Source organism: Artemia franciscana, chromosome 8 (genome assembly GCF_032884065.1).
Source record: "Artemia franciscana chromosome 8, ASM3288406v1, whole genome shotgun sequence".
In the NCBI taxonomy this organism is placed as follows: domain Eukaryota; kingdom Metazoa; phylum Arthropoda; class Branchiopoda; order Anostraca; family Artemiidae; genus Artemia; species Artemia franciscana.
In genome coordinates, this window is record NC_088870.1 from 43,053,811 (window position 1) to 43,070,735 (window position 16,925).

The window sequence follows — 16,925 nt, forward strand, 5'->3', positions numbered from 1 at the left end:
AAAGGTGGGAGATTAGGAAGGTACTTACTTAATTGATACTAATGAGAATATATAGCTCTTTAATATCTTTCCTATAAGATGTGTGATAAGGGAGATAACAGTGGAATGTGCGGGATAACAAAAAACAATAAAAGTATATAATTAAAATATGGTTAAGCACCAATTTTCTTCCAACAAAAAGTCAGTAAGCACAATGGGCTTTTACTGCAAAATGACGAACACGACCCAATTGAATCAATTGGAGATTGGACGCAACCGAGAGGCCCAAATGAGTTAAACTACTAGAAATGATATAAACTTAATTACCAGAACGAACATAAGTGGTAGAAGGTTGATGAAAACTGGGTTCAAACATAAGTATTTCTCAAATACTCTCACTTAAAAAAAGACCGATTTTATATTACACCATTGCTAGGCGATACAACTTTTCTTCAAATCGGTAAAAGAAAATCACAAAGAAATATGAGGCTGAAAGACACCCAACAATGAGCATCATGACGAATCACAAATGAAATTTGAGTCACAAAAAAATCTTCAATTAGGAAACAACCAGGATTTGAGGATCACACTGAATCAAAGTAGTGATATCATATTAAAACTGAATTAGATTCTGAACATACAAAATACTAATATAATAGTCTGTATAAATTGTAGATCATAATCCAGTCGTACCCAGTAAATATTATGGCCATGTTAGACCTTCATGCAGATTTATCAAAAAGAATAGAATCTATCCCTTACTAACCGAAATATTAAAATAAAATGTAATTCGGGAAGATGTAAGGTATGTGGGGGAGAGGAAGGGTATCTACCTTCTGGTGACACTGAATCTTACAAGGAACCTAGAACTTCCCATTACCAATCCAATGAGTCCCCTTCGAAGTTTATACGATCATCCTTTCAGCATATACCTTATATGCCCCCAGGGAATAGCTTACAACCCTTGCTCAGCGGTTTAAAGGGGGGGCTTTATCATCCTCAGAGACATAATTTTTGGACCTTCAGTCACGTTGAACAAATGGTTATCTCAACAGTTTCTTTGGAAGGTTTGGGAAGAAGGTTAGTTACCCTTCAATCCCTTTTGACTATCAAAAAGAACATTTGCCTTTTCACTTTCTAGTCGAATGAGCTGTTTTCGATGCTTCTTCCACAAGAAATGGCAGTCTCAATTAGATACATTTTGAAAAAACCTAAGGTTTGTGGGTTGGGGGACATCGGCCCTCCGGTCACTGAATCTTAAGAAGGACATTAAAAGTTCTGACTATTAATCCAACGAGTCCCCTTCGAAGTTTACACAACCACCCTTTCTATATGTACCTTATAAGCCACCACCGTATAAACTTAAAACCCTTGCCCCGAGGGCTTTATGGGGGAGGAGGGGTTGTCATCCTTAAAGATATAATTTCCAGACCTTTCAATTTCGTTTAACAGGAGGGTCTTTTTTTTCAAATTTTGATTAGGTTTGGAATAATAGAGGACGTGGGAGAGGGGTTTGTTGCCTTCTAATTATTTTTGACAATTTAACACGGTACTGTCATTTTCAGTTTCCAGTATAAAGAGCTGTTTTTGAAGTTTGTGTGGCAACAAATGGCCATCTAAAAATTTCTATCAGATGAATTTCGGGAAAACCAGAGGTGTAGATGAGGGTATCCATCCTCCGATCTATAAGAAAAAGGCAATAAAAAGTCTGATTACAAAGCCGATGAACCTCCTTAAGAAATTTATACGATTATCGTTTCTATATGTGCCTTATATGCCCCAGTGCATAACTTAAAACCCTTTCTTTATGGTTGTGTGGTAACGAACACAAAGTAAGTTTCTTAAGAACACAAAGAACACAAAGTTTCTCTATCGTGGTAACGAACTGTAGTAAGGAGCGACCCGGCTCAATGGTAACCAAAACTCTAAAAAATGGAATTTCAATATCAATAGCTACATCAAAAGAGTCGCATTTTAATGCTGATTTTAAACATATAAGTTTCATTAAGTTTAGTCTTACTTATTAAAAGTTACGAGCCTGAGAAATTTTGCATTGTTTTAGAAAATAGGGGGAAACATCCCCTAAAATTCATAGAATCTTAACAAAAATCACACCATCAGATTCAGCGTATCAGTCGAAAAACCTTATAACTATGTCTTTGGGGATGACTTACTCCCCCACAGTCCCCGTGAGAGGGGCTACAAGTTACGAACGTTATCCAGTGCTTACATATAGTAATGGTTATTGGGAAGTGTACAGACGTTTTCAGGGGAATTTTTGGTTGGGGGAGGGGTCGAGAAGAAGGGGATATGTTCAGGGAACTTTCCATCGAGGGAAGAAAATGGGGGATGGGGAAGAAAATTTCCATGAAGGGAGCTAGGATTTTCTAGCAATATTTAAAAAAAAAAACAATGAAATCGTAATTATGATAATATTTATAAAAAAAAAAACAATGAAAAAATAATTATGAAAAAGTTTTTCAACTGGAAGTAAGGAGCAGCACTAAAACTTAAAACGAACAGAAACTATTACGCATATGAGGGGCTCACCTCCTCCTAATACCTCGCCCTTTACGCTCTTTTGTGGTTCAGGGGTCATTCCTTATGAATTGGGACAAAATTTAAGCTTTAATGTAAAGAGCGAGGTACTGACGAGGGGGTGAACTCCTCATATATGTACTAAAAACATGAGAATACAAAAGTTCGTTACGTAAGCTAATTTATAAGTTACCTATATCTTTTGCTAATAAAAACATTCGTAAAAAATTAAAAGTTCTAGTTGCCTTTTTAAGTAACAAAAAAATCGGAGGGCAACTAGGCTTCCTCCCCCACTCCTTTTTTCTCAAAATTATTCGATCAAAACTATGAGGAAGCCATTTAGCCAAAAAAATAAATATGCAAATTTTGTTTAAATTATTCCTCTGCGGAGAGCCAAAGTCAAAACATGCATTGATTCAAAAACGTTCAGTAATCAAATAAAAAAACAAGTTTTTTTTTAGCTGAAAGTAAGGAGCGACATTAAAACTTAAAACGAACAGAAATTACTTCGTATATGAAAGCGGCTGCTTCCTCATCAACGCCCCGCTCTTTACGCTGTTTTTTACTGTTTTAAAAAGAAAAGTTGAGAGAAAGAGTCAAACTTTAGCTTAAAGAGCTAGGCGTTGATGAGGAAGCAGCCCTTTTCATATACGAAGTAATTTCTTTTCGTTTTAAGTTTTAATGTCGCTCCTTACTTTCAGTTAAAAAACTTGTTTTTTTTTAAATTAATGACTATTAAAAAGACACTAGCACTTTCAATGTCCAATTGAATTAACTCTGTTTGAAGTTTCTAAGACAACAAATGGCCAACTCAAAATTACTATCAAATGTACTTTGGAAAATACGAGGTGTGTAGGGAGTATCCTCCCTCCAATCACTCTGAATCTCAGAAAGGGCATTAAGAATTGTGACTAGCAATCCAATGAGCATTTCCCAAAGTTTATACGAATATCCTTTCTACATATACATTATATGCCTCCAGGACAGTACAACCCTTGCCCTGAGGGCTCTAGAGGTTCTGAGGGCACGGGCTCTTAGATCCATAGTTGCTCCAAATAATGACATTTTTCGTAAAAATGTTTAAAAAATCTATCAATAACTAAAACGCTATCCATTATCCACTACTTATATTGGTTGCACTCAAAAATGCTTTCAGCGAAACACTATTGAATTTCAGCATTAGGAAAAAGGGGAACTTAGAGGAATAGAAAGCCTTTCTTATACATTCATAGCTTCTGTTACACCAAATTGTAATACCACTCTTTAATTTAATCTAAAAAATCTTTTTGGTTTTGTTTTTAATGCTACATAAAACACTGAAATTTTAGCTGTGATTAAGATGAATCCTGTTTTATTCACTAAGAAAGACGGCAAATTTTTTTGGGATGCCCTCACTGAGAATAGGCATAGGTCTAAAACGGTCCAGTCCTCAAGGGTTAGAAGAATTTTTCTTTAGGAAAATAGGAGACTAAGGACCACTAGCAGGTCTACTTTAAGATAAACACTTTTCAAATCTCTCTAGGGCCTGTTTACTGGAACATCCCCTCAGCCTATGCTAGGTTTCGAGGATGAAACTAAGGTTATTAAGGGAACCTGTGGTATCTCGTCTTATGAACCAGTGTAGTCTCAGGAAAAGTTTTGTCATTCGTATTGGATGAACAAGTCATTTTGTCGTATTTGAAGAGGTATTTGTTCTTAATAAGATGAGAGGAATAGTAGTTATGATTGAGACAAAACAGATATCAGTGCATGTAGAGCAAAAATTACCCAAAATATTCTTAAGGACTAATAGGCGAAGTAGTTTTGGAAGGTATCTTATTTTTTGCACTGTAGACATTATATTTGGACATATCTTGGCTAAAATTTCATTATTTGAATTTCTTAGATTATTTTTATTTAAACTAAGGATGATTCTAACTTAAATCTAGTTGAAATAAAAATGCAAACAAAGATAAAAGACGTTTTCTTAAAAGATTTGAAGGATTTTATTTTTTAAATATTTATTTTAATAGTCCTTTTTTGATTACGGTTAATATTTAATTTTACTAATTTTATCCTCATTTTATTGTATTATGGCTTCATTTATTCAATTTACTCTAACAAATTGAATGTGATGGAATATTCAAAAATTTTTATCTATTCTGGTCTCCTTTTTAAATAAAAACTAGTAAAAATTAACTGAAAAAACCTATATCACACTTTACTTTAAAACATATTCCCTGGTTTTAAATAATCAAAAGACCTTACAAGTTTTCAGTATTCTGAGAAAAAGGAAAGAGCTTCTTGAACCATCAGTACACTTGTACTAATGGTGTTTTTCTTTTATTAATTATTTTTTATATAAAGGTTTACTTACATGTATATTGGCATATCTTTATCTGATTTATACCAAATCACCATAGAAACTGTATCTCCCTGAGGTGGAGTAATGTCACATGGTAGCCTTATTTCTTTGCCTTTTATTGATGATATTTGATACAGTCCTGAAAATGCCATAGAAATAAGTTTTAATAGAATCTCAAACAGTATCATTCAACTACCTGGAAATGAACTGGTTTACAGAATTTTGCCTGCCGTTTCTTTTTTACTCGTCCTTGCTTTTGACGAGACCTTTAATGTCTTATTATAGTGACGGATAAACTCCCAAAACCTGACTTCTTTGATCTAAAACCTTCCTTTTGTGTTATAGTATTCCTGAACTTAGTCCTAATGTCTAATTTTTTTTGGCTAAGTGGCTTTCTCATAGTTTGATAGCTAATTCAATTGGACATTGAAAGTGCTAGTGTCTTTTCAATAGTCATTAATTTAAAAAAAAAGTTTTTTTTAACTGAAAGTAAGTAGCGACATTAAAACTTAAAATGAACAGAAATTACTTCGTCTATGAAAGGGGCTGCTTCCTCATCAACGCCCCGCTCTTTACGCTAAAGTTTGACTCTTTCTCTCAACTCTTCTTTTTAAAACAGTAGCAAACTTTAGCGTAAAGAGTGGGGCGTTGATGAGGAAGCAGCCCCTTTCATATACGAAGTAATTTCTGTTCGTTTTAAGCTTTAATGTCGCTCCTTACTTTCAGTTGAAAAAACTATTTTCTTATATTTAATTTCTGAACGTTTTTAAATCAATGCATGTTTTGATTTTGGCTCCCCGCAGAGGAATAATTAAAACGAAATTTGTATATTCTTTTTTTTTGGCTAAATGGCTTTCTCATAATTTTAATCGAATGATTTTGATAAAAAAAAAGAGTAGGGGAGGAACCCTAGTTGCACTCCAATTTTTTGGTTAATTAAAAAGGCAACTAGAACTTTTAATTTTTTAAGAATCTTTTTATTAGTGAAAGATATAATTTTGTCCCAATTCATTAAAAATGACCCCTGAATCACAAAAGCCGTAGAATAAATAGTTGACATTACTAAATATACTTTAGCGTAAAGATCGAGGTATTAGGAGGAGGTGAGCCCCTCATATGGGTAATAATTTCTGTTCGTTTTAAGTTTTAATGCTGCTCCTTACTTCCAGCTGAAAAATCTTTTTCATATTTATTTTTTCATTGTTTTTTTTAAGTAATGCTAGTAAATCCTGCGCTCCCTTCATGGATATTTTCTTCCCCCATGACAAATTCCTCGACGGAAAGCTCCTTCAGCATATAACCCTCTTCTCAACCCCTCCCCCAACCAAAAAATCCTCCTGAAAACGCCTGTACACTTCCCAATAACCATTACTATATGTAAGCACTGGTCAAAGTTTGTAACTTGTAGCCCCTCCCACGGGGACTGTAGGGGAGTAAGTCGTCCCCAGAGACATAGTTATAAGGTTTTTCGACTACGCTGAATAAAATGGCTATCTCAGAATTTTGATCCGTTGACTTTGGGAAAATAATTAGCATGGGAGGGGGCCTAGGTGCCCTCCAATTTTTTTGGTCACTTTAAAAGGCCACCAGAACTTTTCATTTCCGTTAGAATGAGCCCTCTTGCAACATTCTAGGACAAATGGGTCGATACGATCACCCCCTGGGAAAAAAAAAACAAAAAAAACAACAAAAAATAAACAAACAAATAAACACGCATCCGTGATCTGCCTTCCGGCAAAAAAATACAAAATTCCACATTTTTGTAGATAGGAGCTTGAAACTTTTACAGTAGGGTTCTCTGATACGCTTAATCTGATGGTGTAAGTTTCGTTAAGATTCTATGACTTTTTGGGGGTGTTTCTCCCTATTTTCTAAAATAAGACAAATATTCTCAGGCTCGCTACTTTTGATGGGTAAGACTAAACTTGATTAAACTTATATATTTGAAATCATCATTAAAATGCGATTCTTTTGTTGTAGCTATTGGTATCAAAATTCCATTTTTTAGAGTTTTGGTTACTATTCAGCCGGGTCGCTCCTTACTACAGTTCGTTACTACGAACTTTTTGAAAGACAGTACTGTTAGCTGTAGGTGGAGGTCTGCTGGTTACATGTCTTGAAAATGCCCTTTAAATCCCAGAGAGTTGTCACTTCAGAAAACTATCTGTTCATATAAATGCCGAAGCTAAGCAACTGTAAGTAAAGTAACAAATGCTGGAAAGTTATCTATTTGCAAAATTATAGTTTATGCTTTTGCACTTCAATTAAAGACCGACCCTCGTAATTAGCAAGCAAAATACGCAATATTCTTCAACCATAAACTAAAATTCTTTTTCTTCTTATTCTAAGATACAGCATCGTATCCAGGACTATCTTGGGAAGGGGAGGTTTAAAAGAAAATATGTAAAAACACATTAACATTCATTTTTGTTACGTTGTCACGAGCTGGACAAACATTTCAGGGGTGGGGTTCAATCAGTAGGCTTGAACTAATTACTATGGCCTCAGGAAATGGTTCTAACCCCTCCTCTCTCGTCTTGTATAATATTTTTGTTTTATAGATTTGCTTTGGTCATTCACCAGCTTATACCGTTTTATTTATACAAGGATGGGGGATATAAAAGGGCGGGGGAATTTTGATATGACATTGCTGCAATGTATTTAGAAGTGAATATACTGACTTAGTTTGGAAGTGTCTAGACATTCCGAAGTCTTCGAAAAATGCATTACAAATTTGACAAGTTTATTTGACAAGCAAACAGAAATAAAAAGGTATAAAATGTTAGTGAGTTGAGGAAAACGGGTTAAAAAGGGTTACTGTTTTTGGTGATAATTTTCTTAAACAAAATCTGGGGGTTTAGTTGGGCTACACATTTGTAAGATGTTTGCAGATATTCATGTGTAAACTATCAAATTTATGTCAAATAATAACTTAAGAGGTGAAATAGGCAGGATATCAGATACGATAAAATGACAACTATATCAATGATCTAAAATCAACGGTTCTATATGACAAGTCAAAAAAAAAAACTGGGAAATTTTGCTATTTACAAAGTTTTCACGTACGGAACGTGCACTTATATATCACGGACTTAGAGCTCTGTATTTCCAAGAAAATAGTTACAGGTGGTTTCTGTTGTTGGATCATTGTTAGGAAATTACTTACTATATAGTGTGGAAGTGAAACTACGTTGCCTCTGCTCTCGTAGAATTTGGCATGGTATGATTGCTTATTAGGCACAAGTTGAAAAATAGCCTGGGGCTAAAAATTATCCCTAAGATTGTCAGTTGGTTCAGAATCGCATGATGTGAAGATATGGCTTAGCCAAAAATAAAACATGACCGAACATGTACGATATTTACTATTAGAAAATACTGTTCTATAAATCAGCTCGGATTCAAACCTTACAAGAAGTGCAACAAAAATATATCGAAATCTTGAATTAAAATGGAATAGTTGTGGGTATCAAGTAATGGCTTATTGTAGAAAAAGGTAAGACAGATAGTCTGATTGAGTGAGAAGCAAACCTGGCATTAATACTCCCCATATTAGGATTGTATAAAAAAGATGTTAGTTCATTTGTTAATAGATATGTCTATCTATTATCCGTTCATGCGTGATTTCTAGGGCAGTAGAGCCAAGGTAGATAGTCATAGAGCTAAGATAGTAAAAGAACCAATAGTTTTCCAAGTGTTTGATTCATTTGACAACAAACAGCGGGAGTAAGCGTGCCTCTCTTATTCGACCAATATTTGTTTGTTATCTTTTAACAAGTCAAGCCTGTCTAGAGTCTCAGGCAGGTGGACCATATTAAAATGGACATAGGACCATTAGATTGCCTGTAATGAGAGGTAAACAAGAGACGCCTGCCTATGGTCTTAGGCAGGCTGAACCAAGAATTTAGAATTGACAAAGGTCCCTTAATTTGTCTAGAATGAGAGGTAAAACTTTCTGATATTTCTTCACTGTGTGTTGTGAGAAATACTTTTAACCATGTGATGAACAAAAACCGTGTGTTCTGTCCTAGGCTGTAATTAAGAAAATAATTTCTTACCTATATAAGTATTGTTCCCATTAGTGAATCCTACTATTGATATATAATACAACAGGAGAAGTATTATCTCACTGTTTTTCCACATCTGAAAGAAAAAATATTAGAACTTCAAAATTTACCTTCAAATACACAAAGGTTAAAATTCTGGAAAAAAAGAATAAATTTTTCAAGTTTGGTGATTTTTAAAAGCAACTCGAATAAAGGAAGATCACAGAATTGTCTAGATTAGATGAAAAGTTGCATTTATTTAGTAAGAAAATTTATATTACAATATATTTGAAAAAAGATGAATAATGTTCACAAAGTAGCCTAATCTTATTTTAATCTTGAGATGAAAAATTCACTGCGATTACCCAAGGACACTCTTAAGCATGATGTTCAGTGCTGCGTTTGCAGATATCCTATTTAGTCGATATTATTAAATAAAACTGTGTTTTTATGAGAAAGGGGTTATTCCCTTAAAACACTGTTTTTTCAATAAGTAAAATATTGACCTGTCTTTTAGGTAGTGCTTTTTCCTTGAGGGCTGCCAGTATTTTTTCCGAAGAGGGGGAGGGGCGATTTTTAAAAGGAACTCTTATTTACCCAAGATCAGAATGGATTGTTTTCATTATTACATAGTTTTTATGGTTTTATTGCCAAACTTGGAGGTGGGTGCACTGCTTGCTCCCCCCTCTCATCTAGTGTCTATTTGCTCTTTTTTTTGGATATTTGTCATATCAGTTCCTTGATTTCATCATATTTAGGCAATGGCCTTCAAACCTCTTGATGCTCAAAGAAGATATTTATACTTATGAAACATACTTATGAAACAGAAACCGACTTATGAGAGGACACGAGTCACTTATTAAAACAGTTACAAAATGACAAGAGAAAACAGTTTGTCAAAAATTTCACTTGAACAGAATGGTATTCTTTTCAATGACAATTTAAGCTTTTCTACATCATAATTAATTGCCGTTTATTTTCCAGTAGGTTAGAGTTTTAGGGAGAATATTGAACAGCAAGCATATCCCTAAAAGTACCTTGCAAGAAACACGATTTGACTTTAGAAATGAACCCAAATCGCTCATAGAGACTACTTAACCGTAAATATGTCCCAAAAATTAATTTTAAAAGAATTTTCTGGCATCAAAACAATACAAGTTAAAAATAATAGCCTGTTTAAATTTAAAAATTAACATGTCTAAAATGGTAATATTAAAAGTTGGCGTTTTTACGAAGTCCAACTTTTGTAGCTTAGGAATTTCATGTTATTCTATGCAGCATCATCAAAATTCCTTGCTCTAAAGAGGTTACGGTACGCTATTTTGATGTCGGAAAACTCTCTATTTCTTAACATAAAAATACTTGGTCTTAGCGTTTCATCCCCTCTATTTATATAGAGTGCTTATCCCCTCTATTTATATAGAGTGCTTATCCTTTTGTTCTGCTGTATTAATGGAGAGATTATTTATAGAAAGAATGTTATAGAAAGATTGTTAATAGACAATTTAGTAAAGAGATGCAAAACTAAAAAGCTATATCTTTATATCCAAAACGTCCGGAATGTCTTCATGTTTGGAATATTCAATCCACCTCACTATACTTGTGTCCCAAATTATTAGTGTTGGAGCTTCCTATAGCAAGATTGTTTTGAAGAGTGTACTATAAAAGACTGCATTGTAGAGAGAGGTAAAATAAAGCAGCAGAGATTTTCAGATCCGAAGTGCAATATTTTACTCTAAGTAAAATGCACAACACAATTTTAAAATTACCATTAAAAATGACCATATCCAGGGTAAAATATAAACCACAAAACAAGCAACATAAAGTAAAAACTCACACTAATAATATATTCATGCATAAGTTCCATTTAATTGCATATACACTTTTTAATTAGAACAAACACGATAATAGTCACATGAACACTTGATTTCAACTGAAATCCCCATTTCAGACAGTTGAATGGGAACTGTTCTGCGCAAAGGAAAAATAGGATTTTATCTTGAGTATGTATCCCTGACGTATGAGGAGCTGTGGGATTTGTCTTTTAATAAATGTTGTGGGTTCACAAAAGTTTTAAACGGAAAGTTCTAACCGTAAAATGTAAGTGGGAGCTAAAATGTCATGTCATTCTTAACCAAATGAGGCACATTTGAGGTTTTTACGTTCCTCAACTGTTTAATAAAGCAATCGGTCTACAGATACAAGTAATTGCATAGCTAAAGAATGTATGTGACTTAAGCAGCGATACCATCTATGGATTCGAAGGAACAGTTAATGTTTCCTTTAACTTGTCGATTGAGCAATTAAGCTCAGCAGCTAAACGGCCATTAAAATTACGCAATCCAACTTTAATCCCATATAATTTTTCTTTACAATTAAAATTTGACTTCGATTGATTTCGAATGAATCTTACGCTAAATAAGGCCAAAACAGTAAAAAGAACAACAATGCTCCAATCTACATTTCAAAAACACTGGACTAGAGCAACTGTGAATTTTGGAGGTAGAAATGTTTACTTATTCGCTTGCAGGTCATACCTCTCCCTAGTAGATCGTATAATTTTAGGTTTAATAGTAAGGTGGTGTGTAAGAATGAGGATCGAGTCAAGTAGATTTAATTAATAATTAAACGCAGGTTATTTTTTAAACATGATAATGACGTAAATATACAAAGAAATATACAAACTGTTCAACAGCGGTATGTGTTTATATAGGTACACCAATTTCGATTCTCGCCGGATTTGAAGATCCGGATTCTTCTTGCCGGATTTGAAGTGCTTGTGGCCAGTTGACGAAAGTTTTCTTACCCTCCAGATTTCGCAGTGTAACATTAAATATCCAGTTAAATGAAAAACTACTGTATACTCTTCAAACATTGCTTGGTGTAAAAAATAATAGGCATATAAATAAACTTGTCCATGTTCCTCCTCATTCAAATTTTCATGTTTCCCAAAAAGGAGCTTGGAACTTCCTTGTTGCAATTCTGAAAAATTTAAATTATCTTTGGTAGCAATAAATAGGTAGCCAGAATAATCTAATATCAGAGTTCGTTTGATTATTAATTTTCAGTACGAAAGATGCAACTAAACACTAACCACTATTCCCCCCAAGCACATAAAAATATAGTGCACAATTATATAATGCACATCTGCACAATTGACGGGGAAAATTTTGAGTTGCATCCCCTTACAACCTATAATTCATGATAAAACTAGAATTTGGGATTTCGAAATTTTTTCAATAATGAAACTCAAGATCTAGAAAAACTAGAGGATAAAATAATTAAAATTATTTCCATAAACGCTCATCCCCAATGAGTAGCCCTGTGGATAATGTCTTTAGTCAAAGAAACCCAGGACAATTCCTCCTTCTCCACCCTCTTAAAAATTCTCCTAAAAAACCTGGACTTCTTTGTGTTATTGTGCAATTAACTTTAAACTGGGCTTGTAGTTCCCTATACCGATTGTGTAAATTCGCAATCTCTCTGGCACGCATAGTAACAGATTGGCCAAAACTATCGATTTTCTTTCCATAAAAAATTAATCCGAAAAAAAAAATTGTGAATGAAAGAACAATATATTTGTGCTCAGAAATATAGAATCAAACCTAGTTGAAGGATAGAGCTTGAAATAGAGTGCGCTAATCTTGAGAAATAAGAATAAAAAATTTCGTGGTAACAAACGGTAAGCAAGGAGCAACCCGGCTCAATAGTAACAGAAACTCTGAAAAACGGAATTAAATATCAGTACATACATTAAAAAAACAGCATATTATGCTGATTCCAAATATAAAAAAAAATCACCAAGTTATATGTAACCCATCAAAAGCTCCGAGCCAGAGAAAATTTGATTGATTTTTTGAAATGGGGGGAGCACCACCTAAAACTCGAGGAATCTTGATGAAAGTCCTGCCATTATATTCGGCGTACCAGAGAATCCTACTGCAGAAGTTTCAAGATCCTATATAAAAATGTAGAATTTTGATTTTTTTTTTTTTTGCCAGAAGACAGATCATAGATGCGTGTTTATTTGTTTTTTCGTTTGTTTTGTTTTCTCCGGGGTGATTGTTTCGAAAGAACGGTCCCGGGTGTGTGTTTATTTGTTTTTATTTTTCTTTTTTCCAGAGGTGATCTTATTGAAATAATTGCCCTAGAAAATCAGAATAGGGTGCATTTTAACGGAAATTAACAGTTCTAGTGCCCTTTTTGAGTGACCAAATAGATTGGAGGGCAACTGGGTCCCCCCAGCTCATTTTTCCCTTAAAGTTATCCGATAAAATTTTTGAGATTGCCATTTTGTTCATTATACTTAAAAGATCAAATCATGATGTCTTTAGGTGCAAAATGGCCCCCCACAGTTTTTGGGGAGAGGCCTGTAAGTTATGAATTTTACCCTTTATTTACGTAAAGTATTTTTTATTGGGAAGTTTACAGATAATTTTCTGGGGGAGGGAGGGTTTGTGATTGGGATCAATTTATATGGGAAGAATCTTTCTTGGGGAGGAAAATTTCCTAGGGATGATAAAAATGTTACACTGGAGAGATATGATAGAATTAATGTACGAAATTCTTGTTATTTGTTTTACATTCTCTGTGCCAATTTTTTTGTGCGGATGTTTCTTGGAATTTATCCGGGTCTATTTTCCACGTGTTTTAATTTCCAGGAAATAATTTCCATTGAAATAGGCATTTATCCTGAAACCGATTACAGATTAAAGTCTTATTCAAATGAAACAATGCTAAGGAGAATTTTTCAGACTGAAACGTCCGCAAGCAATTGTTCAGGGAAGAGGGATTTTCAGCGAGGATGGAAGTCTCTGGAGGGAATATGACGGCAGGTAGGATGCATTTTATGTAGGATGAAATTTCCACGGAGAAGTTTTCTTTGAGGGTGGGTAGGGAGAATATTTCATTGAGGGTGAGCCAGATTTACCGTCATTATTTGAAAAACGACCAGAAATTAAATATAAAAAAAAAATACTTTTTGAACTGAAAGTAAGGAGCAACCTCAAAACTCAAAACCAATAGAAATTATTTCATATAAGATGTGTAATAAATACGTAATAAATCCGCCAAAATTAATATGTAAATTTCGTTTAACACGAAATTTCCAGTAACTTAACACGAACAGAAATTACTCCGTATATGAAAGGGGCTGTCCACTCCTCAACGCCTCGCTCATCAAGCAAAAGTTCAACTGTTGTCACAACTCCGCTTTTTAAAACAAAAAAAGGTTAGCGTAAAGAGCGAACCATTGAGGAGGGGACAGTCGTTCACATATACGGAATAATTTCTGTTCGTTTTAAGCTTTGATGTACTCCTTACTTTCAGTCAAAAATTAAAATTTATTTCATTTTTTTATTAATGGCTAGAATAAATACAATGATAATATGTTTTCATTTTATTAAGCCTCAATTTTTTTTTTTTTTTAGCTTGTCTTGACTGATTTTTCAAATAGTATCATAATCCTGTTCCTAAACAGACCATAATAAAAGTAAAGACACTTTACTTTATTTTTATTTTTTATTCAAGAAAAATGTTGCGACAAACATATCTTGCAAAACTCAAATTTTAAGAAGCAGGTAAAGTATAAAGTAATCACTTTATTGGGTTGGATGGATTGTTTTTTGCCTCTAACTACACCGCTACCCGTACATCTTTTTTTTTTTGCTTAAATATACTTTGCAAAATTAATTTGACGCTAATTTGATGCTTACTCTGCACCTCAGCAGAAGCTCTGCAAACTCTGTAAGTGATGACTTTATACTTTTGGAAGTCAACCTTACTGGTACGGATTGATGGGAGGAAACCTATGGTTGCATTTTTTATGACGGACTGCTGGTAGCGACAAACATATGCTTTTAAGGTCATATCTAAAGATAAGTTAGAATTGTCCAAACTTTCACAGCCAAAGTCTAATTTGTAATAATATTTTTTTAATCAATGCCCCCCCCCCCCCACCAAATCAATAGCCTTTGAGTATATAGATAAAATGTAAATTTATAAATATTCGTGTAATTGTAGTTTATGCTCGTTTCAAATTTTAAATGGCTCTATATTGTCAACATTCCACCCTATTTTTGCTAGCCACTATTGTAAGCCAAAACTTCAGTTGAAAACTTATGTACAACCATTGAATTTTTCTCTGATAATATCATTTCCTTAATATATGCTTTTTCTTTGAAGCCCTTCAAAATATTATCACAAATACATCCACGAATGATTATTTCATGACAGAACAAAATCCTGTTACTAGGAGATACGAATTTAAAAAGTGTCCCTTGAATGAGCAATAGCTTTAGAAGCACTGAACTGATGTAAGAGCTGATTAAAGTTGCCAGTGATGGCCAACTTGCTTTGAAATGAACTGGAAATTCAAAAAAGCACAAAACAGTGCGAAAGGGAAACTTCTGAATTATTTTCCGCATGAAATATTCTAAGTTTTTCCATGATTAGAAAGAGAATTCTTTTAGGGAGCCTTTAAAGTAGATGAGGTATTTCATGATTGAAAACATATTATTAGCTTCTAAAAAGGTACTTTTAGGAAGGTGAAAATTTGACTGTCATTTCTTGTAGAAAAATTTTAGAGAATTCGATTTTCTAAATCTTGGTAGGGTAAATTTGGAAAGGTATATTCATAGCTATATGCCAATCCAACTTGGTACACAGTTATATGCTAAGCAAAACTGTCAAGTTACTAATTTTGTCTTGGTTCAAGTATTCAGCTGTGCCCGCTATTTGTATTCCTTTGTCAAAGAAGCCATTGTCTTTACAATAGAACTTGATATTCTCTATATTGACTGATTTGTTTTATTGCATATTTTCAAAACTATTTGGGTGAGGAGCACCAACAATTCTTTCAACAACATTTGTATCTTCAGGTGCCCTTGTAGTACCCCTTGAGCTAGAACCAAAATTTGAAGGTGACCATCATAAGCAAACCCTTGAAACAATCAAAAAACAATATTTTTTAATGGGATTAAATAAAAATGTATTTTTCAGTATATAGATGGAAAAGAATACCCTCCTCCCCCTGTGGTTGCCACTTCTTGAGAGCGAAATAAAGGTACCCTATCTTAAAAGGGATTTTCCTGGAGAATTACGAAAAAGTTACTGTCTTACGAATCTGAACTTTACGAATTTTTTTAAACCCGCGGCAACCCTGAAATTGTCTGAATTTGTATGTCAAAATGTCAGTACAATAGTTGGTTTTTGACTTTGTAAAATTCCAAGTTGCACTTCTCGTATTTTTCAAATAATGGAAATTATAATGGACTCAGGAAAAACAATAGTCCTAGAATCAGTGCAGGATGGGGAGTAACACATTTTTTTAAGTCTACATGAAGCATTTAATCCGTCTTACAAATCAGATAGAAACAAGTCCCTGGAGATCTTCAGTGGAAAGTAATTTCTCAGACAAGACTGCTTTTTCATTTACGAAAAATTAAGCGGGAAAAACGGACTTTAATTTCAGCAAAGCAGTGAACAAAATAAAAAACAAAACATTACTGTAATTAAAAAACTACGAATATTTTGGCCCCACATCCAGAAGCCATTCTCAACGGAAAAAAGCATAAAAAAAACAAAGTAAGAGAAAAAATTCTTTTTAAAAATAACACAAAAAACAACAACTAAACACACTAAAAGAAGAAAAAAAAGTAAGAAACACTCACGTTATAAACAAACTTCCAGCACTGATGTTAGTACATAAGAATAAAACCAAAGTAAATGTTTATTTAGTGAAAACAATTCGGCACTCTCCTCTCAACATTCAGTGGGTAAATGGAAATCTATAAGAGGTGAAGGATATATTTACTTGAACAAACAAAAAAAGTCACAAAACTCCAGGTCCATCACCTCTGACTAAATCTCCCAGGCTAATAAACAAACTTATGAATTATAAATTAAATGGTCTTTTTTGTTTGCTAATTTAGCTGCAGTCCGTTGACTTTTTCAGCTTTAACCTTATTCTGACCTTTGTTCGTAAGGTTATTCAAACGTTTTCGGTTTTTGATTATGTTTTA

The 16,925-nt window shown here is 33.8% G+C and overlaps 1 protein-coding gene across 3 annotated transcripts in view; it reads right to left on the bottom strand.

The window, feature by feature from the left end:
- Positions 1-16,669, bottom strand: part of LOC136030450 (hemicentin-1-like) — a 214,279-nt gene extending 197,610 nt beyond the window's left edge. For 2 of the 3 annotated variants that reach the window (XM_065709443.1, XM_065709441.1), the window contains exons 1-3: positions 10,742-10,853; positions 8,917-9,001; positions 4,874-5,000 (exon numbers count right to left, since the gene is read on the bottom strand). In XM_065709443.1, coding sequence (XP_065565515.1) covers positions 4,874-5,000; positions 8,917-9,001; positions 10,742-10,771 — 242 coding nt within the window. In that variant the 5' untranslated portion in view covers positions 10,772-10,853. Of the gene's footprint in view, positions 1-4,873; positions 5,001-8,916; positions 9,002-10,741; positions 10,854-11,589; positions 11,887-16,574 lie in introns of those variants that run through there. The other variant, XM_065709442.1, reaches the window with a different exon arrangement.
- Positions 16,670-16,925: the final 256 nt, after the last annotated feature.